Below are 27,613 nucleotides of genomic sequence, written 5' to 3'. Positions count from 1 at the left end.
CTGTATGTAAATATATACAAGTTACACTACATGATGTGGTAATTTACATGTTATTTACATATGTTTTATGTAAATTTAATCTATGGGTGCTGGATAACCATGATAACGACTTTAAGGGGTGTTGCTATGTGAATCATTTGAAATTTTTCTCAGCACAAGTGGAGAATACAAGGGCTAGGAGGTAGGAACCATGTACAACCAGCTAATGATGTATCGCAAAAGTGCAGTAAACAGGCTATAGGGCTAGGAGGTACAACCAGCTAACGATGTATCTCAGTGAAATAAACAGGCTATAGGGCTAGGAGGTACAACCAGCTAACAATGTATCTCAACAGTGCAGTAAACAGGCTATAGGGCTAGGAGGTACAACCAGCTAACGATGTATCTCAGTGAAATAAACAGGCTATAGGGCTAGGAGGTACAACCAGCTAACGATGTATCTCAACAGTGCAGTAAACAGGCTATAGGGCTAGGAGGTACAACCAGCTAACGATGTATCTCAACAGTGCAGTAAACAGGCTATAGGGCTAGGAGATACGACCAGTTTATGATGTATCTCAACAGTGCAGTAAACAGATATATTACGGTGGGTAAAATCTAACTGTATTTTCCTACAAAGCACTTTGCCAGTATTCCCAACAAAATATAAAGTACACATACAAGGAATCGGTTACAAGTGAATCACATAACAGGGTTTGAAATATCTATCATATGAAAACTGCTGAGTTATAGAACATTTTACGTCATGTATGTTAGATATGATAGACATTGATAGCCTATCAACAGAATTATAGACAACACTCCAGTCTTATATATCATTGGACCCTGGAGTTTATATACATGTACAGCTGTCACTCACTATATGTATACATACAATACATACAAAGTGGGACAGCTAAGCAGATATTACCAGACCTTCACACTGAAATCTACACTTCTGACCCATGGACCTGTGATAGATTTTGATGGAATACTAGTAGACAGAGGCATCTTAGTTGTAAAATGTCACCCCACAGAGTCGTCATGGAGATGAAATGAATTTCTCAAAAACATTGAATGGAAATGATTATACATGATTTAGTGATTGACTTGGCCAGGAATTCAAAGATTTCTCAATTTCTTATTCTGATGGCAACCAGATCTTTTGGTGGATATAGATGAAATGAACTCGACTATTGACCGAATCCTTTGAGATCGAAATGTATTTGTGATCTGGATAGTTACACATATGACAAAAACTTATGGCCAAAGATGTGAACAGTGTCCACACTGCCTGAGTACCAAAGACTTACATGTAGTACTATAGCCTCCTATATGTACAGGTGTTTTTATTAGAAACCATTCAGTTTTGAAGGAACTACAAGACAGGACATTAATTAATTTGAATTATTGATGATTTTATCATGCTTTTCATGAAGACAATGAACTCATTTTCATTTCATAAATATATAATGCATAATTTCATATTTTATGACACGGTATGATGCACACAATGCAGTCTTGTTAATAGTGATCAGTAGGTGAATGTTAAAGGTTTAGAATGCTTGTAATATTATAGACAGTGTTGTAGCTGATGATTTTGATTTTTGACGATTTTGACAATTGTATCGATAAAATGTGGGAAATTTGATGAAATTAAGTTTGTCTTTTCCATTACATTTACTGTTTTTGCTGAGGTATTATTTAAACCTGGGGAATGGGAATGATTTGGTCAAATTGACAAGTTTCCAGCAGTAGTACAGTCAATGTTTTTTGCTGAGGGTTTAAAACCCTTGTACATGGGGGAGGGGAGGGGATCTGGTAAAAATTGACATATTCTCACCCCTTGTAACAGGGAAATTTGAATAAGATTAACATAGTTTCCAGATTGAGAGCCCCCCCCCCCACCCCCCCTACTGACAGAAAGGTTATATTTTTCATAGGGTTCAGATATTTGTTACTAAATGTAAAATAACAGGGAATTCATGACTTTATTATATTAGTTGTCATCAATTGACAGAACACTGAGTTTTTAATATATGTGGCATACAAATGTTAGACCATTTATTTTGATTCTGAACCCCCAATTTACATATTGATCACCATACTGATATATGAGAGAGAGAGAGAGAGAGAGAGAGAGAGAGAGAGAGAGAGAGAGAGAGAGAGAGAGAGAGAGAGAGAGAGAGAGAGAGAGAGAGAGAGAGAGAGAGAGAGAGAGAGAGAGAGAGAGAGAGAGAGAGAGAGAGAGAGAGAGAGAGAGAGAAAATCTGTTTATTCACTCAGTGTAGTTCTACTCTTAGGATTGATATCTTTGATTCAGACGATATGTCAGATAGTGATATCAGAGAGATATGTAGGTTCATCATATCTGTATAACATACCAGTATTTGGTAAAAGACTCCAGGGTGATCACCAGGTCAGTTTGACTTCATATCATTATGCCTTTCCACTGCAAACCTGCTATCCACTTCATCCATTCATTAATATGTGTGTGTTTATCATGAAATCTTGTTCTTGTGTTCTTTTTTTTAAAAAAAGACCAAGTTTGCATCATAAAATCTCCATGTAAAGTTGAATACAAATTAACTCTATGATATAACACATTGCAAGTCATCCCGACATAGCAAAACACAGGACTCTATGACCCTGACTAGACTTTGGGGTCAGCAAATATTTTTCCAACCAGATAAATTTGTCTTTGCAGTGCAAATACATGTTTCTTCTCTACTTGAGCTTCTCAAATTGGAATGTCAGTTGTGGTATTTATGTTGAGTTTGCATGACTTGCAGTATTTGTGTTGACAAAGCTACAATGGTTCTGATAACAATGTTGTGATGTGTGAATAATAATTAGGTCTGAACTTCCACCTTTGTATCCCCTACTTCTGTACAGTGCATATATTTATACATGTAATGTTTCTGTACATGTATGTTTTTACAGCCTGCTTCATGTTAGTTTTCACTGGCTGTGTTACAGCTCATTTCATGTGAGTGTTCACTGGCTGCGTTACAGCTCATTTCATGTCAGTGTTTACTGGCTGTGTTACAGCTCATTTCATGTCAGTGTTCACTGGCTGTGTTATAGCTCGTTTCATGTTAGTGTTCACTGGCTGTGTTACAGCTCATTTCATGTTAGTGTTCAATGGGTATATTTGATACAAGTACATAGAAACCAATAATTCTACACAAGGCAAGGTCATAATTTCTTGCTACATTTTGTCTGAATGAAATAAACCATTTAAATATACTACAACTAGACTCAGGCAAACAGGTGCCAATGTTTTGATGTCTGCATTGTGCCTTGTTAGTTTAGTTTAAATTAGAAAAATGTCCCAAAATTGTTACAGTATTCATTCAACCTTGCTATCATAAAGTATCGTAAAGTGCAGTATGGGCAGTTTCTTAGTGGTTGCTTATTAGACATGTACACGTGTCTGTTTTGAAAACATGTTCAAAAACTTTTTTTTTGAATATATTAAAACGTTTAATGTATCTAATTTATAAATTTATTTGAATAAATGGTGGATAAGTTTGGTTCAGTAGATTCATATGACAACAATATTTTAGAGTATAACGTATACAATTAATTCTGCATCATGTACATACATGTTTGGGGATTTTTCAGGACAAAACATTTATACAACTCATACATGTATTATAGTGTACAATGAAAATAAAGCTATTTCTAACACTGTGCTCAAAGCTCTTTACAATCATTAACCCTGACACTCCAGCCCTATCCCTCTTCAGGTCAAGTCCATGTAAAAAGACAGTGGCCATGGCAGGTTCGTTAACTCAGCAGGGAGCATATAATCCTTACTGCCTCATTGAGCTTATAGGATGAAGTCCTACACATAGCTACATACCACTATCCTACCAGGTCCCTAATTATGCAAACAGGTTGACCTAGGGACTGCCATAGTTTAGATCTTGCCTATAGCCAATCAAAAGCAAATAGTTGCAATGAGACTTGAACTGACAACTTGCAGATTCCAGTGTCAACTAAACTAACTGGTTACATTACACATACAGAAGAGGACAGTTTTCTTATGCAGGATTATGATATGGATGATTTTTGTGAACAAATCACATGATTGTATAGCTAAACCAATATTCTATAAAATTACACAACTGGTGTCAGTGATTAAATTAATTATATCCCTTTCATTTAAATATAATGTTTTGGAGTATTTTTATCCCCACTCACTCTAGATTGTGTACCTTAGATTGACAGCAGTGCATTTGTAAACAGAGAAAACATAAACAATTACAGCTGTTACCATGATTTTGATAAAATGAGACACCAAGTCAGAAGTACTTTGTTTTGTGACATATGCACATTTGACTGAACTCTAGTACTGCAATGATATCACTACATCCTATTCTCACCCAGCTTGCACAGCCATATCATCACCCCCCCCACCCTGCATACTACCCCAACCCCATCCTGCATTCTAGTACCATTATACAGACCACTGCACAGTCCTATCCTCACCCAGCTCCCACAGCCGTATTGTCGCCCCACCCTGTTTACCTGTACCACTATACACACCCCAGTCATACCCCACTGCATACCATCTTGAATACATCATTTCTAGCCAACATCTCCTCATTCACGTGACCTTTCCCACACTCTATCATCTCCAAACTAAGGTCGGTTAATGAGAGGACAACTACCTCTGTCCTCATATTATGATATTGTCAACCAAATCACAAAAGCATTCAATTCAGACCATAAATAACAAAAGATTCAAAGCTGCTGACTAGTAAAAGAATAAATAGCTGTGATAAATAAAAGAGGAACAACACATATTACTGTGACTTTACTTCTTTTGGGAATGCAAGTCTAAAGTTGGACTCGCTTTTCAATTCTGTAGACCTTGTGCATTGTACAGTGACTTTTTATGTATTGAAAATTTTAGACAAGCTGTGATAGACACTTGAAAGGAGGGATAACAGATTATACCAATGCTCTCCACAAATTGCACCCATACAGAAATGTTCATCTATTTTGCACAGTAAACTAGAACTCACTCAAGTGATATGTGGTTGACACTTCTAGGGTTGTCTTGTGTTTTCACAGTAAACTAGAACTCACTCAAGTGATATGTGTTTGACACTTCTAGGGTTGTCTTGTGTCTTTTACAGTAAAACTAGAACTTACTCAAGTTATATGTGTTTGACACTTCTAGGGTTGTCTTGTGTTTTCAAAGTAAAACTAGAACTCACTCAAGTGATATGTGTCTGACACTTCTAGGGTTGTCTTGTGTTTTCACAGTAAACTAGAACTCACTCAAGTGATATGTGTTTGACACTTCTAGGGTTGTCTTGTGTCTTTTACAGTAAAACTAGAACTCACTCAAGTGATATGTGTTTGACACTTCTAGGGTTGTCTTGTGTCTTTTACAGTAAACTAGAACTTACTCAAGTGATATGTGTCTGACACTTCTAGGGTCATCTTGTGTTTTCACAGTAAAACTAGAACTCACTCAAGTGATATGTGTCTGAGACTTCTAGGGTCGTCTTGTGTGTTTATTCTTTATATAATGATAACTACTACTTTATCCACATGAACAGCCATCAGTGTAGAATACAATGAAGAAGAAGACTTGCATACAGAAAAAAGAACAAACCAATTACAATTTGACAATTTGAATGTCAACACAGTGAGCTTCAGAGGCAAGGTATATAATTTTGGCAGGCTTCCCACACAATCATTTCTTGTGTTTTCCTTGTGGAAGAGAAACAATGACAAGAAGTTTATTTGATTTTCGGAACGTTTCTCATTTTATTAAGGGATTGAAAGGTTTTTTTTTATAACTTTGACACTGAAACAGTAAAAGCTGTATACTGCACTGTTAGATTCCTTTGTCAGGGGGTGCCTCTTCAGTAATATTAACAGAACCATGACACATGAATTCCGATGTCGGTACTCGGGGTATTTGCACAAGTGCTTGCAGTGTTTTCTATGGCAGAAAATACTACAAGCACGAGTGCAAATACCAGTGAGTACCAACACTGGAACACATGTGTCATGGTTCTGTTAATATTACATACATTGTATGTTTATCTGAAATAGCAAATTTCCATAAAAAATCATACAGCACGATCACAGGATTTCATGTGTCTTAAACAACCGTGCCCTCATTTGCATATCATTTGCATGCAGGTATGCAATTTTGTTTTCGGTATTGCACTGCAGTGAAAATATTGCAAGTATGCACATGCACAAGTGCAAGTAATCTATATATATATATATATATATATATAACAATAGATATAATCACTGTGACTATTTAGTATTCAAAGTGTTTTGAACTTGATCAATGTATAGGGTATTCATACACTTAGGAGTAGCATTCAGGTTCATTAAAATTTACTAAAGTTTCAGTCAGTTTGGATTTCAATCTTTCCAATTGTTGTCAAACTCTAAAACTTTGTAAAACCTTCATACAGCAGATTTGTCCATTTTTGATATCAGTGTGACCCCCTGTTTTTACACAGAAGATGCAAAGTCATTCAAAATTGTCAGCTGTCAAAAAAGTTCAAAGGAAGGAGTTGACCCTATGTGCTCATTTGCCTTGAAAGCCTGAGATATTATAATGGGGAGATTTCACAATGAGGTGATTTTTCAATCCTGTGAGATTTAGCAATAAGGTAATCCTTGAGAAAAAGCAGCTCTTTTTGTGATGTCTCTTGCAAAGAACTTTAAAAGTGAAAACATGCAGTTGCATATTAGATTCCTTTATGTATGATTTACTAATTAATGCAAATTAATTAGATACATCTACAAATCATGACATATTTCTGCAAAGGATATTTTGTTTTCAAGTTATAAACATTTATAGGAACAAATACAAATTTAACTGATAACAGCTGTCCAAGTGACATTAGTACCAGTAGAATGATCCTATATAAAACCCAATGTCTCTGTCAATGTCAAATGTAATCCAATAGGGTTCTTAGTTTTTACTTTAAGACTAATTTACATGAGAAAGATGGTTCTCCCGTGGATACTAGTAAATCTTAGCTGAAGTTTATGAGATTGTACTGTAACATAAATGGAATTTATTTTTGCTTTTGGAAGTGTTAACACTAGCACTATTAACTTCACAAAAAGTTATCTGGAGGATAGAGTTTCTGTCTTTTTAAGGACACTTCAATTCCAATATTAAATCAAAGAAAATAGTATATGACCAATCATTACTAATTTTTTTTCTACTTTGGATTTGGATAGAAGTGTTCGGTCTTACAATATAAGTTATCAGAAAAAAAGCGGATTATTTTTCCCTGTGTATAATGTGAGAAGTATATTTTCTGCTACAATAAGTGTTCATCACGTACCGATAAGACAACCTTATGGATGGATTTATTTTAAAAATTTGCCTTAATAGATACCCAATATTTGAATATAATAACCATATGGTTCATATGAGGTGGATTAATTCTTTTGTCTCTTTGACGTGCACTCATTTCACATTGAGTACCTCTACCTGCAGATGTGTAAGTATTTGTTTTGACATATGCTATAGATGTATTGTCAATAACATTGATATCCAAGGCTTATAAGAGGTGACTTGGTGAATGTATTAATACTTTCTGTATTGAAATGCAGCAAGGATGGTGTGGAAGATAACTATGATATGAAATACATATCTGAATAAGCTTCTCTGTGTTAGTGTATGTATGTACCAGAGATTACTTGCACCGGTGTGCATGCATACTAGTGGTATTTGCACTGCATTGCGATACTAAAAACATTCCATACCTGCATGCAAATGAGGACACAATCATTTGTTCCAGAGAAAAAAGTGTGATCGCATAGTGTCAGTTTTTATGGTAATTTGTTGTTTCGGATAAACATATATCATGATATAACAGAACCCCATGCCGCGTTACTGCCAGTATAGGTACTCGAGGTATTTGTACTCGTGCTTGCAGTGTTTTCTGCTGCACTAACTTTCACTCACTACACTTGTGAAAGTGCTAATCTCTGACTGTGTATTGGTAATATACAAATGTATCAAGGTTTGGTGATTCCTGGTAGTCCACATTATCACAATGTGTTGACATGAAGTGTCACCAATACCGTTGTTTTCATTGTATGTATAACATCATGTGTATAACTCTAAGGTAAAACAGAATAACTCAGTTGATGTGGTCTATACTTTCAGTTGGTTTAACATATATACGGCATAAAGTTGAACTTAATAACTCAGTTGATGTGGTCTATACTTTCAGTTGGTTTAACATATATATGGCATAAAGGTGAACTTGATAACTAAGTAGATTTTTGTGTGAATTTCTGCCAAAACTATGATTAGTTAGTATCTCTGTATACGTATTACTAGTATTGAATTGACTAATTGTGTGCTTTCTGGTAAAGTCGTATCACCAGTTTATGTATTATAATACAAGTAATGGATTACCTGTTTCTTTGAGTCATGCTTCAACTGAAACTGTGTTTTATGTCAAGACTACATGTAGTTCCAAATAGTATCTGATTGTTGTATTCTACCTACACATTATACAATGCTACATATTCATATCATGTCACAGTTTGCATTGTCATGGTTTGTGACTTGGCCTAAAATGATCAGTAATAAACTGTATGTCTGTTTCAAATTAACGTTTACAAATATCAAAATGGCAAATGACTAATTTCACATCAGACGTACTAGAATTAGTTAGCTGTATAGTGATATTTGGTGTTACAGATTAGACATGCTAGAATCAGTTAGCTGTAGAGTGATATTTGGTGGTACAGATCAGACATGCTAGAATCAGTTAGCTGTAGAGTGATATTTGGTGTTACAGATCAGACGTACCAGAATCAGTTAGCTGTAGAGTGATATTTGGTGTTACAGTTACATGCAATCTTATGCTGCATCTTTTTTTTTTGTCTTCACAGAACAGTAATTACCTTGAAGAAGATTGTGTGATTTTGAAGAAAGATAGGGATGCTAATATGGTGGTGTGATACTGGTAACACTATTACAAGTATCTAGGTCATCAGTGAATGTGCACTCTGTCATGTGGTGTGGTGTAGTGTGCAAAGGTAATGTCATTTCTATATATACATGTTCATTGTTATACAATGACAAATAAAGAGTACAAGACTGAAAAGAGAAAACAATTAATTTGAAGTCTTGAATAGACAACTAGAAATTCTTTGAATTGTCTTTTAATAGTACAAGTTGAAGGCGCTGTGGTTTTAACAGAGTGACTCCTTCATTTGATGTAGTTGTATGTGTTCTCTGTATGATCAATAGGCCAACAACTTGCTAATAGTTGGCTGTCACCGGCCCATACAGTATGGAAGTCTATCCATGAAGTTGACTTGAATGGCAAGAATCAGTTCGCCAAAAAAGTTGATCTTGCAAGCTTGACAAACTGTCCATTGATTGTGAGTACATGTCATAGAGTGTAGTACGAGATTGAAAGAATCACCATTATGTGTTCCTTGATCAGCTTATCATACATCTTTCCCTGGAATGATGAATTTTTAGTAAAGATTGTTCAGATTTACCCATCGACTAAATTGTATGTTTTTTGTTTCCTGCAGAGCTCATATGGTTCAATTCTTCATAGCATGAAGTATGGCTGCTGTGTTTAAAATGGATGACAACATACAAAATAAAAAGGATATTTGGACTACTGATGTTGCCATTATAGGTAAATAGGACATATGTATAGCTTGTGTTTGTATTTGTACTGAAAGTATATCCTATAATAGAATGGTAAGGATGGGATGTCAAGTAGGAAGGGAGGAGAGGGGGAGGGGGGAGAGAGGAGGAGGGGGGGAGACTGAGAGAAAAAGTACACATGCAAGGCAGAGACAGTGAAAGACAGACAGACAGACAGACACAGATAGAACACATTGACAGAGACAAACAGAAACAGACAGACAGACAGACAGACAGACAGAACACATAGACAGAGACAGACATGAACAGAGAGAGACAGACATGTGGACACACACACAGTAGTAGTAGCAGAAATGTAATATTGCATGCCCACAGTGATTGGTGGAGGAGGTACTTGACTAGAACCATCTTTTGATTCTTTGTGTAGAAACAAATAAAACTTGAAAGACATCATTGAAGTGAGGGGGTGTATCAGAGCTTTTCTTTGAAATAGAATAATGAACTGTATCACTTTACAAAAACTATGTTTACATAGTAACTATGACAACTTAGTAATAGGTTTTCTTACAGTTAAAAACCAAATACCAAGTGAATACATATTATATGTACTTCATTAGTAAAAGCCAACAACTTAACTGTACATGTCCACATGCCTTGTATTAATCTGAACACAGAGCATAAATATAGTTACCTATGGATAATATAATCCAGTTAGATTATTGTATTAAATTTACAGAGTAAAGTTGAGAGTGATTCAGCCAAAATATACTAGGTAAATTATTTACACTTTGAGTTCAGAACTGATACAAGATATAATTCCAGAGTAAGGAAATAATGAATGTGAGTGTATGAAACAGTTGTATTTTGAAATAAGTTAGAATTAAATTATTTGATATTTTTGAATATGTGCAGTGCCTTTCTAGTCTTATGCTACAATAAGTGTAATGATGTAGGTTATCTTAAGAACTGGACTTTACAGAAATATGTCTATTTATCAGTTTCATAGTTCATCTTAGTTGAAGGATAAAGGTTACACATTTACCAAGTTCACACCAAGGAGCTTGTAAATCAAAGTTGTGAAATGCTAAGACAAATATTGTGTAATTTGTGTTTTTACAGGTAATGGACCATCAGCAATCTGTTTGTCTTTCCTCTTATCTGGCTACTGGCCATATTACAATGGCAAACCTCATCCTACTCCTCATTTACAACGGAAACTGAGTGAAAATCCGGACATTTCCATCATTGAAAAGGTAAGACAAGATAATTAGTCATTCCAGAAACTTATATGAACTTACTATACCTTTGTCATACAAACTACTAAACCGTTGTCATGTGAACTATAAGACCGTTGTCAAGCAAACTACTAAACTTTTCTTATGCAAACTACTAGACCTTTGTTATGCAAACTATTATACCTTTGTCATGCAAACTATTGGACCTTTGTTATGCAAACTACTAGACCTTTGTCATGCAAACTACTAAACCTTTGTCATGCAAACTACTAAACCTTTGTTATGCAAACTACCAAACCTTTGTCATGCAAACTACTAGACCTTTGTCATGCAAACTATTAGACCTTTGTCATGCAAACTGGGTAGAAACATGTAAATTAATGTAAATGATTTGGTATCATAATCTCAATGTCAGAATCAGTACTGAAAATTTTGAGTATTTTTTATTGTATGTTTAACTTTATTCAGTAGTAATGGTTATGGCCAAAATGTACAAAGTTTGATAACTGAATAAATTTGAATAGATTGCCCTTTTTTTATAAGTATGTATGTACATGGTCTCTGAATGAACAGGACTGGTATAAACTACCATGAACAAGTGCCACATGGACAATATGAGCTCTCTTTGAATAAAATTACTCCTTGACTACAAGTACAATGCATGTCATCATTGTGTACACTCTTCACTTGACAGTGGTATATACTTTGTCAACTCCACTGTTTTCAATTATTAGCTTAATGATCACCAATATTGTCTCTGTGGTGAAGTGTGTCTATTGAAATAGGTATCCCTCCACTGTTGTTGTCAGGTGTTAATGTTACTAGTATGCTAGGTCCCCATGTAGAATTAGGATGGCTCTAGAAACTATAGTGTGGGTTCATTTTCTCCATTGTATATGCAAGTGGCTTTCTCTAGCACATTTTGTTTGCACAATCAACAGTGGTCACAGTCTAAATGCTATCGGTGTTGTTGATATAAACATGATTATGTTTATCGGTGTTGTTGATATAAACATGATTATGTTACCCTGTTCTCATGTGACTTAATTGGAGGTTGTGTTTGTAGTAAACTGAATGAAGTAACCAATTACAACTGCTTGTCAGTGTGTAATGGATTACTACTGACATCCTTCCCCTAGCAGGAGATTTATCAAGAATTTCAGTAGAATTCATTTGACTATATGTGGAGAGAGAGATCATTGTAAATGAGCCTACACATACATGTATAGTTTCTATACTAGTTTGATTCATGGTTCAGTGGCTTTGTGTTACTGTTCTGGTAGCAGAGAAGGAAATCTATTATAAACCCCAATGTTTGCATCTCACAGTCTTAGCTTGGATAGACTGTTTTATCAGTGGAACCATGATAGGATTTAAAGTACATCATCCATTTGTTCAGAACTAACTTTTGCTACGGTTTTGCTAGACAATCGTTTTTTCTTACATTGCTCACTAAAACAGCTTTTCAAAGTTATCAGATGGGAACCATAGTCAAACATGTTAGGGAACATTGGTAGATTTTTATACATGTCATACATGGTATGGCAACACCACAGCATACCAACTCAATAATAGCACAGTCAATGACTAAAACTAGCTGGTTACAGTAATTACTATCAACTGATACAAAGACTCCCTAGGGACGTTGTCTTGATACAAAGACTCCCTACAGACGGTGTCTAATTTGATGAATTGATATTAGTTGTATTATCAATAATAGTAGTTAGATTGATAGAAATGTTAATTAGGATTAAAAAATGAAGTATTAAGGGAGTCGTCATTATTCAGAGAAATTGGTTGATAAGAATAATAATAAACTTTATTGCAACCTTATCTATCATTTTAGATATCAGTATAGTACAATAAAGTAAAAAAGAAAATGCTTAAATTGACCAGAAGTGGAAATTCAACTGCCCCCCCCCCCCCCCCATCCTGCAGGGGAAAAAGTCAATGACCCCCCACCTGACTTTAGAAATTGGGATGACCCCCAACAACTGATTCAGTCTGACTGACACAGTCACTTTCCTCACTCTCACTGTCAATGTCTCTCATTACAACATCATCTTCATCACTGTCATCTGGCCCACTTTCAACACAATATTTTGTTTTTGAAAGCTTTGCATTGTCAACAACTGACTTTCGAAGACAGTCAGCCATAATGGCTTTCATTTTATCATCTTTTTTCCCTTTCTTTGATAAGTTATGTCTTTCAAGGTATTTGTCCAATTCTTTAACTTTGAGTTTTGAAAGTGTTCCACTGAGAGTTAATGACAACCAATCATACATTTCATATGTCAAAGCATCTTCCTCTTCCCTCTTCCTAAATCTGTCCGTCGATCTTATCTTTGCAATCTGCTGCAGTGCCTCTAGATGGAGGACACATACATGTATATGACAAAGTTTATATTTTATCCGTTTTATTTTAATTAAAAGAAAAACAATAGTGTGCTGATAAAGTTTTGCCACAACAAATCTAGTTACAACCCTTGTCTCACTTCTTTGTAATTTAAATAATTTAGACTCACCAGAAACAAGGCAAGTCTTGTGAGAGTAAGGGTAACCATCACAATAATGTGTGATATTAAAGTAAGCCAAATTCCCAAAGTTTGTTGGAATGGTCATCTGTCTGCTCACAGGTATTGCATCAATGCATAGCTTTGTTTTTAGTAGTATTTTATCCAAAGAGTGAAATAATCAGGTGAAATTTACGAGACTGTAAGACAGTTTTTTTGCAATGTGTTTTACTAGTCGAGACTTTCCATTGATATATTTGCAATCAGAATTTTTACCTTATTTAATACAAAGCAGAGACACTTCTAAGCTGAACCAAACTAGTGATGACAAGCTAGTGTTACAGTGACACCTGTCAAATTATAATGACTTCAGTACATATTTACAAACTGGGTGACAACCTGACAACTAATTGATTCAAAGTTTGCTTTCAGGGTTTACTCATATATTGTTATATAATTTAGTTTCTACTTCACACACAACTCCACATGTAGTACATAAACAAATATTTAGGAAAACCAAAAGCTTTCATCTTTTGAAAATATTTTCTATTTGTTTTAAAATGTTAATAAAGTTACATTATGTAACAGGTTAAATAATCCTGATACTGTGTACACAAGTTTTTCCAAACAGATTTTTGTGTAGGCCCCCCCCCCCCCACCCTATACCTTTCCCTCATTTTTCGGTAGCCCCACCCCGCGGACCAACTCCAATTTTCAAGTGACCCCTCCCCATTCCTCCGACCCCCAACCGTAAATAATGGTGGCTCCCTAATTATATATTGATATGCTGATTAAAGTTTTAATTAGGGTTGAAGGAGATAACTATATATTGTGATGTTGATGTTATGAGGTGATTATGCTAACCTTCAAACATGTTAATGATTCATAATGAAATGTCCAATTGACATAAAATTACATCTCAGAGATAAGATATTTTAAGAACAGGAAAGACCACACATCAAACTTCTTTATTCCACTACATTTTGAGCTCAGATTGATTCTTCATCAGGTGTTCAAGGTATGAATATTTTGAATCAGGCATGTATGTATGTCCCAGGTTGAATATATCAAAACTGTTCTGTTTTGTCATTCATAAAAAAAGTCCTGATTATCTTACTTTATTTAGACATTTTCATTTCATTCAAAAATTGAAATATAGGAATTTGGAAATCTAAAAATGATATATTTTATCATTAATGATATTTAGAAGTTTTGTCACATAAATGGCTACACAGAATTACATTTTCTCTTGTAACTAAATATAGATATATTTATATTAAATATTTGCATCCTGTATGCTATAAACCAAACTGTTATTGTGATGTTTTAATTACTAGGACAGCACATAAATAATTATAGCAGACAGAAAACAGGGCTATGTTTATTGTGTGTATATTTTCAATCCAATACATGTATGTGTTTGTAAATAAAAAATGCACTTAGCTGCACTTATAAAACTTCATGAAAAATATGAATTAAAATGTGAATTGGTATTCTGTAATGGTAAATTTGACTTTATAGCAAAACAAATGTATTTTTTCAGCACGGTGGAAAGTCACATTAAATAATTTCTATTTTTATGTATGATTATTATTCCAAAACAGTGGGAATGCACATTAAAAAAATATTATTTTAACACAGTGGGAAAGCACATTAAAAAAATATTATTTTAACACAGTGGGAAAGCACATTAAAAAATATTATTTCAACAGAGTGGGAAAGCACATTAAAAAAATATTATTTCAACACAGTGGGAAAGCACATTAAAAAAGTATTATTTTAACACAGTGGGAAATCACATTAAAAAGAATATTATTTCAACACAGTGGGAAATCACATTAAAAAGAATATTATTTCAACACAGTGGGAAATCACATTAAAAAGAATATTATTTCAACACAGTGGGAAATCACATTAAAAAGAATATTATTTCAACACAGTGGGAAATCACATTAAAAAGAATATTATTTCAACACAGTGGGAAATCACATTAAAAAGAAATTAAATGTTCAATGTCACACAGAGTAGACATTGTTTTATCACTTTGTTTTTATTATTACCAAGTTTTTAATATTGTGTGTCTGTTTTTCTGTATCTTAATATACTTGAATGGATCTATTTTACATAGTTGAGACCGAGTCATAATGTCAACTAGCTAAAATACCTTTATCCAGTCTTAGACTATTTTTTTAACCATTTGATCAAATTGTTCCTTTTGATTTCAGCACTGGCTGTAGGTAGAATGAATTGATTGAATGTTCTTTTATAGTAAATTCCTTAGCCTCTATGTCATTTAGATAGCATAAACTACAAGACAGGAGAATAAAGAATAATTTGAATTTTGTTTGTTTGTTTGTCTTTATTTCAGGATTTGGAGTACCTAAGTGATGGTTTAGAAGGTAGATCATCTAACCCAGTAGCATTACTATATGATGCCTTACACCATCCTAATGCAGACACTGGATCTAATGCTATGTCATGCTTGGACTGGAAGCATAGCAAAGACAATGCAATTCCACATGTTGTACTAGGTAGAGGACTACCAGGGGGAGTCTGGCAGGTGAGATCTTACGTTGTCTTCTAGATTTTAACAGGGGGGAGGGGGGGTCTGGCAGGTGAGATCATACATTGTCTTCTAGATTTTAACAGGGGAAGTCTGGCAGGTGAGATCATACGTTGTTTTCTAGATTTTAACGGGGGGGGGGGGGGTCTGGCAGGTGAAATCATACGTTGTCTTCTAGATTTTAACAGGGGGAGTCTGGCAGGTGAGATCAAATGTTGTCTTCAAGATCAATGATCAGTCATTTCCATTTGTTCTGGTAATGTACTCAAACAAAGAGAGTAAATAAATGCTGACTGGAAGAAGATATTATTGGCAACATTTCAAAACAACAGAAAATATGGGAAAGAAGCACTTAATCTTAGAATATATTTCTGCTTTTAACCATATACATAACATGTACCTGAGATATTCAACAAGCTCTCTCATATTGTTGCAATAGGAATGACCCTCCCAAAATAGACCCATCCTCTTTTACTGGTACATGGTATATTTATTGCAATCAACACAGTTCTTTTTTTATCATCACATAACAACAACAGTTTTGAAGGCAAGTTCATATATTAGAGATGTGCAGGATGTCAATATACAGGGTCAATATATACAACTTTCAGCCCCCAAAATGAAACCATAATTTTTCATCATGCACCCAAGGAAAGTATGAATGACCTAATGAGGCCTTGTCATTCATAACAATTGTGGGAATAATAGCGTTATTCCTTCTCAAGCAAAATCTTTGAAAAATCCGGAAAAATAATGGCAATTTGGAACATATTGACTAGTATTCTAAACACCACAGAATCATCGACGTAAACATAGGTTGTCATGTTGTAGAACAACCTAGGATACATAATCCATATTTTCTGTTCATAGACAATAATCTGGCTTGTGCATCATATATAACATGCTGTGCAACCTTATCAGTTTGCAAGTTACTTTGTGTTATGCCACCTTAGCAGATACCAGAAGCCTGATAAGGACTGAACAATACAACTTAATGTATACACAGTGTCTCACTGTTGTATGATATGTCATATCAACATATCAGTCAGACAAGACTGGCTAGGGCTGAATGACACAACTTGACCTGTAAGATATGATATGTCATATCAGCCTATCAGCCAGTACTCATTCAGACAAGACTGGTTAGAGCTGAATAACACAAAATATCTTACAGTCTATTGGAGCCTTCCTTGATGATGTATCAATGATTTTGACCAATTACTTCTACATTATGGATTTCTTTTTTAACATTATGCATAAAATTGGTATCATAGGAAGTGGCCTATTTGTAAAGATTAGGTATTAGATGTAGGATTAGTGGATAAATGTCAGAATGTGATAATCCATAAACCATTAATCTTTGTTTCATCATCATTTCATCATGAACTTCGACATCTCACTTACGTTGAAAGGCTAGAAGCACTCAGTTTAACAACATTAGAACAAAGACGGTTGCGAGGAGATTTGATACAAGTCTTTCGTTTTCTGAAAGGATTTGACAAAATTGATCAAAGCGTTTTATTCACCTACCATCCAACAAACAGGACAAGAGGACACTCACTCAAGATTTTTAAACCAACTGTCAGATTGAATATCCGGAAATACTTCTTTTCTCAACGTGTAAACTGGTTGTGCGCCCTCATGTTGGCAGCCTCCAAACCCTGCTCCTACAACTTTCCTGAGTTTGACAAGACTACAGACGTTTTCTACTGTGTATGAATGCAGCTTTCGGTCTATGAATACTCAGTCACACCGGTGAAAACATCTCAGAAGTCAGAGACGCTCGTAGCAAGTTAAATATCTGGTAAAAGTCTTGCTAAATTTTGTAATGTAGAAGTGTGAGAAGTTACACAGCCTAGATGTCATCTGTATGCATAGTTTTCAACTCAAATTGTGTGTATTCATATGGTAATATTTCAACAGATGAACAATGCAGTACAGCAGATCATTTATGCAACTTTTTAACACCTCATACCACTCCAGACTGCCTACCTCAGTATGGAATGTCATTAAATCCCTGAGACTCAACCACAAACCAGTGACACACAGAGGCACAAGAGGTGGTACTAAGAAAGTTCGACCCATCCAAACGTTTACAACAACAAATATTACTAGTATCACAAACCTCAATTATAAACCACGTGCAAATGGAGTCAACTTCAACAACCTCATTCAAATACCAACCTGTAACTCCATCGACAAATGTGGTGTGATCAAACGACAGTGCCAACTCATGCTAACTACATGGAATGTCAGATCCGTCCGCAACAAAACAACTGAAGTAGAAGACTACACTAGGGAGAAGGATATTGACATCCTTGCTCTGACTGAGACTTGGTTGAGTGAAAGAGGCGATGAACATATAATTAATGAACTCACCCCTGATGGTTACACTTTTAAACATACTCCACGTACTTCTTCTACTGGTGGTGGAATTGGCTTGTTATTCAAATCATCACTCAAACTCAAAGCATGGAATCCAATAAAATCTGCTAAATCCTTTGAAGCAACAGAAGCTACACTTTGTCATCAGGGCATCACATTGAAAATTATCATTGTATATCGTCCACCTCCCACAGCCAAGAATAAACTCACAAATACACAGTTTTTGCTAGAATTTAGTTCATTGTTAGAAAGGCTCGTGGTCACGACAAAGCACCTCTACCTTGTTGGAGATTTTAACATTCACATGGATGATCTGCAAGACCCTACCACCAAGCAATTGAAGTATTTATTCGATACCTTCAGTCTTCTACAATGGGTAGCGGAACCAACTCATGTGAAAGGCCACATTTTAGACCTCATCATCTCTAACCAATCAAACTGCATTTCATCAATTTCTGTTGACTCTCAAATAATATCAGATCATAATCCTGTTCATGCTAAGATTATGCTGGAGAAACCACCACTATTACGCCGCAAGATAGTTTACCGCAAAATATCCTCAATCTCAACTGATGATTTCATGAAGGACACTGGATCCGTAACAGATTTCAGACAACCACCATCCGACTTAGACTTTGCCGTATTAGCGTATAATACTCATCTCTCGGAGATTCTGGATAAACATGCACCCTTAAAGCAATGTACAATTACAGTAAGGCCTAATACTAAATGGTATACACCTGAGATTGATGAAGCAAAAAAGAGACGAAGATCAGCTGAGCGTCGATGGCGCAACACAAAACTAGAAGTTCACAAACAAATTTTCCTTGAGAAAGGCAAAGATGTACGTCAACTCCTACAGAAAGCAAAGCAGACATACTACAACAAACTGATACTTGAAAACTCAAACAACCAGAAGACTCTATTTCAGATATTTTCCACTCTGTCCAGTAACTCTCAAAAAGATGACCTACCAGATCACACTTCAGTCAACGATATCACTGAGAAATTCAGTCAATATTTTATTGACAAAATAAGAAATATCCGCCTTAACTTTGACAATTCACAACCAACACCTGCATTTGACTCTCTGGAAACCCATACTTCGTCTTCTCTGTCTGTCTTCAACCCAGTGAATGCAGATGATATCAGCAAAATTATTAACAGCACGCCGTCAAAAACCTGTTCCCTCGATCCTATCCCCACATCGCTTCTGAAACAGTGCCAAGAACACTTGTGGACCATTCTGTCTTTCATCATTAACTCATCTCTTACTCATGGTAATGTTCCAGAATCACTCAAGTCAGCCGTCATTAAACCAATTCTCAAGAAATCGTCACTTGATACCAATGTATTCAAGAACTACAGACCTGTCTCCAATCTACCATTCCTTTCTAAAATAATGGAGAAAATCGTTGCAGCCCAACTAACCGCATACCTTACAGCTAATTCATTACTAGAGCCACTACAATCTGCCTACAGGAAACACCACAGCACAGAGACAGCACTCATCAAAGTAAACAACGACATCTGTATAGCACTTGACAAAGGACAATGTGTACTACTTGTTCTTCTAGATTTGTCAGCTGCTTTCGATACAATAGACCACAACATACTCATTTCAAGATTATCAAACCTCGGCATTACCGGCATCCCACTGCAATGGTTTAAATCATACCTACAGAACCGACATCAATCAGTATTGATATCAAGCAACACCTCCAAAGCACAACATCTACAATATGGCGTACCCCAGGGCTCTGTGCTAGGCCCACTGCTATTTTGCATCTACATTTCTCCACTTGCCACCCTATTAAGACGTCATGATTTGAATTTTATACAATATGCTGATGACAATCAACTATATGAAGGCTTTGCTTTGGCTGACACATCCACCACTGTTGCCAAGATGGAGACTGCAGTACTGGACATAAAATCATGGATGACACAAAACAAACTTCAACTAAATGATGGTAAAACTGAGGTACTACTCATTAGGTCTCAGTTTATGCGCATACCCCGTCCCATTGACAGTATAAACATTGGATCATGTTCTGTTGACTTGGTTAACTATGCACGCAATATTGGTGTAACCTTCGATGATAAACACACTCTTAGGAAGCACATTACCATAACATGCAATTCGATCTATTACAATCTTCGAAAAATTGGTCGCATTCGTCGCTATCTGACAAGTGAAGCATGTGAAAATCTAGTCCATGCTCTTGTCTCATGCAAACTGGATTACTGTAATGGACTCTTATATGGTTTAGCATCTAAAGACATTACTCATCTACAACACGCTCAAAACACAGCGGCCAGAATTGTTTCACGCCGCAAGAAATCAGATCATATCTCCCCAGTTCTCAAGGATCTACATTGGCTACCAGTCTACTACAGAATACATTACAAAATACTCTTGATGACCTACAAAGCTCTCAACAATGCTGCACCTAGTTACATATCGGATCTGATCAGTTATAAGCATGCTCCACGTGTACTTCGCTCTAACAACAAAGGTCTATTACACATCCCACCCTGCAAACTTAAATCCTATGGTGAACGTGCTTTTTCACGAGCTGCCCCGCAATTATGGAACAGTCTTCCGGTTGCTCTGCGTCAATCACCAACCCTGGACAAGTTCAGGAAAGACATTAAGACTCATCTTTTTATGAGAGCATTTTGATAAGAACTATTTTTAGTGTCCTGTAAAGTGCCTTTGAACATTCTGAGTAATGGATTCAGGCGCTATATAAATTGTTTGATTGATTGATTGATTGATTGTGTTGTACTCCACTGGAACAATTTACCAGAACATGTTATTGGAGCAGAAACTGTTAAAGACTTTAAAATTGTCTTGGACCAGTACTGGAACACTACAGGGATTATATAGGCCTTTAAGGCTTTTCTCCCTTACTTGCCATGGATGTTACCATGGCAATCATATTAAATCATATTAAATCAAATCATTTGATAATTTGCTCCATATGTAGGGTTGAATTAGATAACAGATATAGGGTTAGTGTGATTAGCCCCAAGTTATCCGGTACTCTGTCTTCACTCCATGTTAGAATTGACTAAATGAATGTTATAATCCTATCAAGGGAAAGATCTAGTTCAATACACTTTTTGTAAGATGAGTTATGTGGTCTAGGCAATCAGTTTTTCTTTGAGAGAAGTAAAGAACAGTAAATGAAACTCATATATACATTATTCCTGCTGTCATACATAATCCTCTATTATGTAGGTAGCAGGTGCATAGTTTGTCGTCGTTGTCGGATACAGAATAAAATTGTTCTCGGTGTCGCCGAGTTTCACCTAGGGCATACATACTTGCAACCAAAAATTGTGTCGTGTCATGTTAACACCAGTGTTTTTGATATTATAATACCAGTATATCTGTATATTCCCATCATTTATCTTCGTAACCTTTCAATTATGCTATTTATATATTGCGTGGTGTTGCAACTCATACTGCAGTTATGGTCAATGTTTGTGACTCACTCCCTGATGATATTAATATTCATGAGCTAATTAATATTTGTGGTATAATTAGCATAACGACAAATAAATACATAGTAATGAAGAGAAACAAAGGGGTGCCATATATGGACTTTCACACATGTATAACCACAGGTGTCTACAGGACTTCAGGCCAGTTTTGAATGTCTTCCTACTCATTGTTTCAAAGTGCCATTCTCCTCAGATGTGTTACCTTTATGTATTTTCAATGGCTGGTGTGATAGTATTTATATTATATTATTATGTACTTATATTATAAGTAACATCCAAGAACAATAGAATGTTTTGTAGTGAACAGCATTTTTGTTGTTCTGGCTATTTTATATGAATACCAGATGGTGCTGGCCACCTTGAGGAGGTCCCTGCCTTCCAGCTGTCCGGTCCCAGCAGTGTCTTGGGAATACTAGTATTCAGTGACAGCATTGACAGCCTGACCTACAATGTGACCTCTGACCTGTAGTGTGACCTCCAAGTGAAATCATAAGTGGTAATTCATGGAGTGCATGGAGAACTTTGAATTGACATTGAGTTTCAAGAAGTATGGTTTTAATGTTTTTCGTTCTTCTTTACAGAACATGGAAAACTCTAAATTAACATTGAGCCTAAAAAACTGGATGGAAATGCCAGGACTTTCCTTTGAAGACTGGTTACGATGCAATCATGAGTAAGTGACACCTTTTACTCAGTAACACTGCCTGTTTACTGCACTGTCAAGATACATCGTTAGCTGGCCATACCTCTTAGCCCTGAGCTTGTATTCTCTGCTTGTGTTGGGAAACATTTCAAATGATTCATGTAGGCACACCCCCAAAGTCGTCAGCATGATTATCCAGCACCCATAGGGTTAAATTTACATAAAACATATGTAAATAACATGTAAATTACCACATCATGTAGTGTAACTTGTATATATTTACGTACTGATTCATTTGAATAATGACAGTCTGACTAGTTGTCATGTTAGAAGGGCTGCACGATGTAATCGACCAGGCCATTGGCAAAAATTGTCAATCCATTACTATCAGCTTTGACAAAGTAATCATGACAAGCGGAGAATACAAGGGCTAGGAGGTACGATCAGCTAATGACGTACAGTTATGAAAAATAGTCAAATTGATGAAATGGTTTATTATTGAGGTTATAGAATTATGAATTTTTTATGATTCAGTGTAATGATTAAATACTTATAGTTATTATATTAATTGATTTTAAGGCAAGAAGATATCGATGGTGAAAATCAAGAGAGAGCCAGTTTCAGCGATGTCTTTCAGTACTATACCGACTATGTTGATCAGATGAACATCAGGGATAATTTCCTTTCACATGTCAACGTGAAATCAGTCCGACGAATCAGAGGTCAGAGGATAAACAATGAAAACGGAGAAAATGAAAATATGCCAGAAATTGGGTATGACATTGACAAGTATTCTGATAACTTATTTGAAGTTATTTGTGAACAGATTGATGAAGTTGAAGGCAGGGCATCACAGTTTAAAATTCATGCAAGAAATGTTGTCTTGGCAACGGGTACATCTGACCTCCCAAACAGACTAGGGGTGCCCGGAGATGATAGATGTTATGTCAAAAGTAACATTCAAGACCTTGAACTTGCAATTGAGAGAGGGCACATTAACTCCAATTCTGACCCAGTCGTTATTATTGGTGCTGGACTCAGTGCAGCAGATGCCATCTTATGTGCACATAACAATAATATTCCCATCGTTCATATTATCCGCCGAGATGTACACGACTCAGGTATTATGTTGAAACAGCTCCTTGGTACAGTGTACCCCGAATATCACAAAGTCTACAAGATGATGGTAGGGGAGATAAAATGCCCCGGTACTTACCAATGCTATGACAAACAACAAGTTGAGGAGTTCAAAGAAGACAACACGATAGTCATCTCTGGACCTAAAGACTGCAGATATATCAAAGTATCCATGGTGATGGCAATGACCGGTGCTAAACCTAATTTGTCATATTTGTGTTGCAATGGACAGAGTCTCGGAGTTAATCCTAAAATTCCGATAACGTGTAAAAGCAATCCTATTGCCATTGACTACTGCACACATGAAAGTGTTACATCTCCTGGTATGTTTGCCATGGGTCCACTTGTTGGGGATAACTTTGTACGATTCCTCAAGGGTGGTGCTTTGGCTATCACACGTCATCTTACAAGACGCAAATATTTACAGAAAGATGAATAAAGAAAGAGAGAGTGTAACCACAAAAAGAAAACAATGAAAATGAATGATAATATCAGAAATAAGGAATAATAAAAATTGGTGACATCAGACAATGTGGGTAAGATTTCAAATTATGTAATAAGTAAAGTTTTTAGAACTTCACATTTCTAATATTGTTTATGGGTGCCTTAATCATGTAAAACTAGAAACAGACAAGCAACTTTTTACTTTCATCAAAGTCAGGTATTTACAAAGTTGAACAAAATTGGTAAAGTTATTTTTCAGCATTTGAGGAACAAACAGTACATTAATATTTTGCTGCTGTTCATTAAAGATGGCTCTATTATTTCTATGTTTCTTATGACTTGACCAACTCTGTATTTATAGAAGCAGCTGACGATGAAAAATTTTATTTCGAAAATAATGCCCTGTATGGCCAGATGAAGAAAAAGTACTTCTCATTACTTGACTGGTCCTGTATTCATAGCAGTTGACCAAAACATTCAGAAGATGTAGTCCTCTAAAGCTGCATCAGAAAAAAATCACTTCTCATGATCCAACCAACGCAGTATGTATATCATTTTTTTTATAGAAATGACGCCCTCTATGGTGAAATCAGGTAAAAATCACTACAGGGATGAAAATCATTTTTGATTGCTGACATTTTGATAAACTAAATTGACTGTTTATAGTGTTACGTACAGAAAAGACAGTACAATCGGCAACTTAAACTTAGAACGGATTTATTCCAAACCTAAATTATAACGATGATTATAAATTGAACAAAATCGATAAATTGAAAGTGTCACCAATACATATGCATACACTTACTTTTTCTGGGTTTTTTTTCTTTTTTTAACTGACCAACCAACCAGCCGGTCCATCATTTTAAATGTATTGTGATGAGAAACCTAGAAATAATAAGTCATCATTTTTAATGAGAATGTAAAGAGACTATAATCAAAACAACGCACAGTTTATTGTAGTGTGGTTAAATACAGGTATGAACTTTTATCTCAACAAAACTATTAAAAGATAAACAAATAGATGTATATATTTATTTTATTTTTTTGGGAGATAAAGGTTTTGGTCAAAGGCTGTTTTGATTATTTTTATGTAAGATATACTTGCAACTCATTTTATCAAAATTTAAGTATTTACAGTAAGAACATTTCATTATTTTGATATACATTTTATACTTGGTAAGGTTAATTGCATTAGTGTCGGTTTTTAAGTATTTTAATGTAAACTTTAAAAAATGAACTTCAACATAAGATGTTTTTGCTTGATTTAAGGTAGAATGTGCCTAGGGGATGAATTTCATTGAAAACTAAAGTTCTTTAAATTTCTCCAAACTTTGCCCTATGGAAACTTACTCCTTGTCCTTTTGAAATAATAAAGGAAGTCCACCATCTTGTTTTTAAGGACATTGACATCTTTTGAATTTTCTCAAAATTATAAAAACACTATTTGGCGGCCATATTGGATTCTAAAATGGCTTCATTTTGATAAATTCATGATGTCATCGCTTTCAAAAATTTGATGTCAGTTTTCTTGAAGAAAGTAACAATAAAAGTTAAAATAGTTTATTTCTGAGGTGCATTCTACATTAATAAAATATATCTTGTTAGACAAGTGAACTAATTAGAATGGATAATATTGTGATTGACGAAAGTAAAGTTAAGATCTGGTCATATGATTGTAATCAGAAAATGTGATGAATTCACATGTTAATATATAAACTGTTTAAAAATCTAAAATGGACAAAAATCTGAAGAATCAGTAGTTTTGATTTTACTGCAGCAAATTTGGGTCAATGTCGTGACACCATTTTAGCAATAAGCTTCCACACGTCAGAAATAAATAATTGTTGGAGAGAACAGATCAGTAGGAATAAACATTTGTTTGTATTTTACATTTGTAAATTGTAAGAGAGATGAACTATGCATGGCATCTATGAATGCAAATATTGTATACATAGTATATCAGTACTGAGGGAAGGTCAAAGGTCAGATGTCAAATTCTAGCTGATTAGTAATTTCTCATAGCATAGTTAGAAGTGGTTAAATTACATTCAAGTAAAATTCTATGAAACACAGTATGTAATTCTATAAAACCACCCATACACAAAATAAAAATATGGTATTGTACGTGATTGACCTAGTTTCCAAAGTGCATCTAGTAGTCAATGTAATAATGATTGACAGATTAACCCTTAGAATGTCATATACAGTATGGCTTTATGACTCCCTAGGCAAGTAAAAAAAAAAACTAATGCAGCCAAGGTACCTACACTGTACTGTAGGAATTTTAAATTTAAAACTTTTTTATGCATTGTAAACTAATATTTTGTGTCGACTTTTTGAAAAATTGGTAGTGGACTAAGAGACACATGTATGGGTTTCAAAAGTTAATTGGTGGTCCAATTTTAATGTAATGTGATTGTAAAAGCTAGAGTGTGGTACCACTGCCCCAATGCCATGGTAGTCACTACTACTGGTATTCTGTTAAATATAAAAATTGGCAAAGCTCTGCTCCTCTCATTATCAAATTTCTAGAATTTATAAAATCCAATTTTCCATCATCTTATGTAAATAGAAATAATGGGAGGAACGGGCAACTTTTAGATGTAAAGATTTAAAAAAAAAGGATATGTACATACTAACACTAAACTAGACTAAGATATATATCGTGACGTTCCGCCCTCACTGGCCTCCTCTCATTGGGAGGGGTTGGCTGATGTGTGAGGGCATGCCGTCACGGCATACCTTACAGACTAACACTAAACCTGACAGTTCAAGTTTTTAAATTATATATACCATTAACACTAGGTAATACTAAAATAAATAAGTTTTGACAAGATGCAATCCAATATTGTCACCACAAGTTAACAAGTACAAGATGGATTCAGTACTTTTGAAAATAGTGTGGATTTCAATTTGCAATATCTCAAAAATAAGGACAGGGTGAAACAAACTGAGGACTTTGTTTTCAATTTTAGAATCATGTGATATCCTGAACACTATTAAAATGAACCTTGTTGTCATTAACAATAGATTTGTATCCATTGCCATTTTAGCAGTTGTATGTAGAAATGCAGCGATTTCTGCTGTTCAATACGCACAAGTTGGTATGTGTGTGTGCGCGCACGCATGCATATGTGTGTGTGTGCGTGCATATGTATGTATGCATGTATGTATATTATATGCACATATCTATACACCATGATATGTTGTAACTTAGTCACATATAGTAGTTTTGGGGTTAGCACTATTCTACAGGAAATGAGTACAAAAATAGTTTGGATCTTGTTAGGTTTATTAGTGTCACTTATTACATTCAACACTAAAATAAGATTTTTAAAATGGCTTGAGTCTTCTTATTGTACATTGCATAATTTTATGTTTAACTATTCCTTGCTATCTCAAATACCCTGGTAGTCTCCTATCGCAAATACCCTGGTTGTCTCCTATCTCAAATACCCTGGTAGTCTCCTATCTCAAATACCCTGGTAATCTCCTATCTCAAATACCCTGGTAATCTCCTATCTCAAATACCCTGTTAATCTCCTATCTCAA

The 27,613-nt window shown here is 35.2% G+C and overlaps 1 protein-coding gene across 2 annotated transcripts in view; it reads left to right on the top strand.

Annotated features, from left to right (window-relative positions):
* The window catches only part of LOC144437169 (oxidative stress-induced growth inhibitor 1-like), a 35,777-nt gene extending 8,164 nt beyond the window's left edge, over positions 1–27,613 (top strand). For both annotated transcript variants that reach the window (XM_078126046.1, XM_078126047.1), the window contains exons 2-7: positions 8,893–9,039; positions 9,549–9,656; positions 10,748–10,881; positions 15,745–15,936; positions 22,419–22,510; positions 23,060–27,613. In XM_078126046.1, coding sequence (XP_077982172.1) covers positions 9,581–9,656; positions 10,748–10,881; positions 15,745–15,936; positions 22,419–22,510; positions 23,060–24,056 — 1,491 coding nt within the window. In that variant the 5' untranslated portion in view covers positions 8,893–9,039; positions 9,549–9,580 and the 3' untranslated portion in view covers positions 24,057–27,613. The remainder of the gene's footprint in view (positions 1–8,892; positions 9,040–9,548; positions 9,657–10,747; positions 10,882–15,744; positions 15,937–22,418; positions 22,511–23,059) is intronic.

The sequence above is a fragment of the Glandiceps talaboti genome, chromosome 7 (assembly GCF_964340395.1).
Source record: "Glandiceps talaboti chromosome 7, keGlaTala1.1, whole genome shotgun sequence".
Classification (NCBI taxonomy): Eukaryota; Metazoa; Hemichordata; class Enteropneusta; family Spengelidae; genus Glandiceps; species Glandiceps talaboti.
The sequence above is the reverse complement of the archived record's forward strand: the minus strand, read 5'-3'. Positions and strand labels throughout refer to the sequence as shown.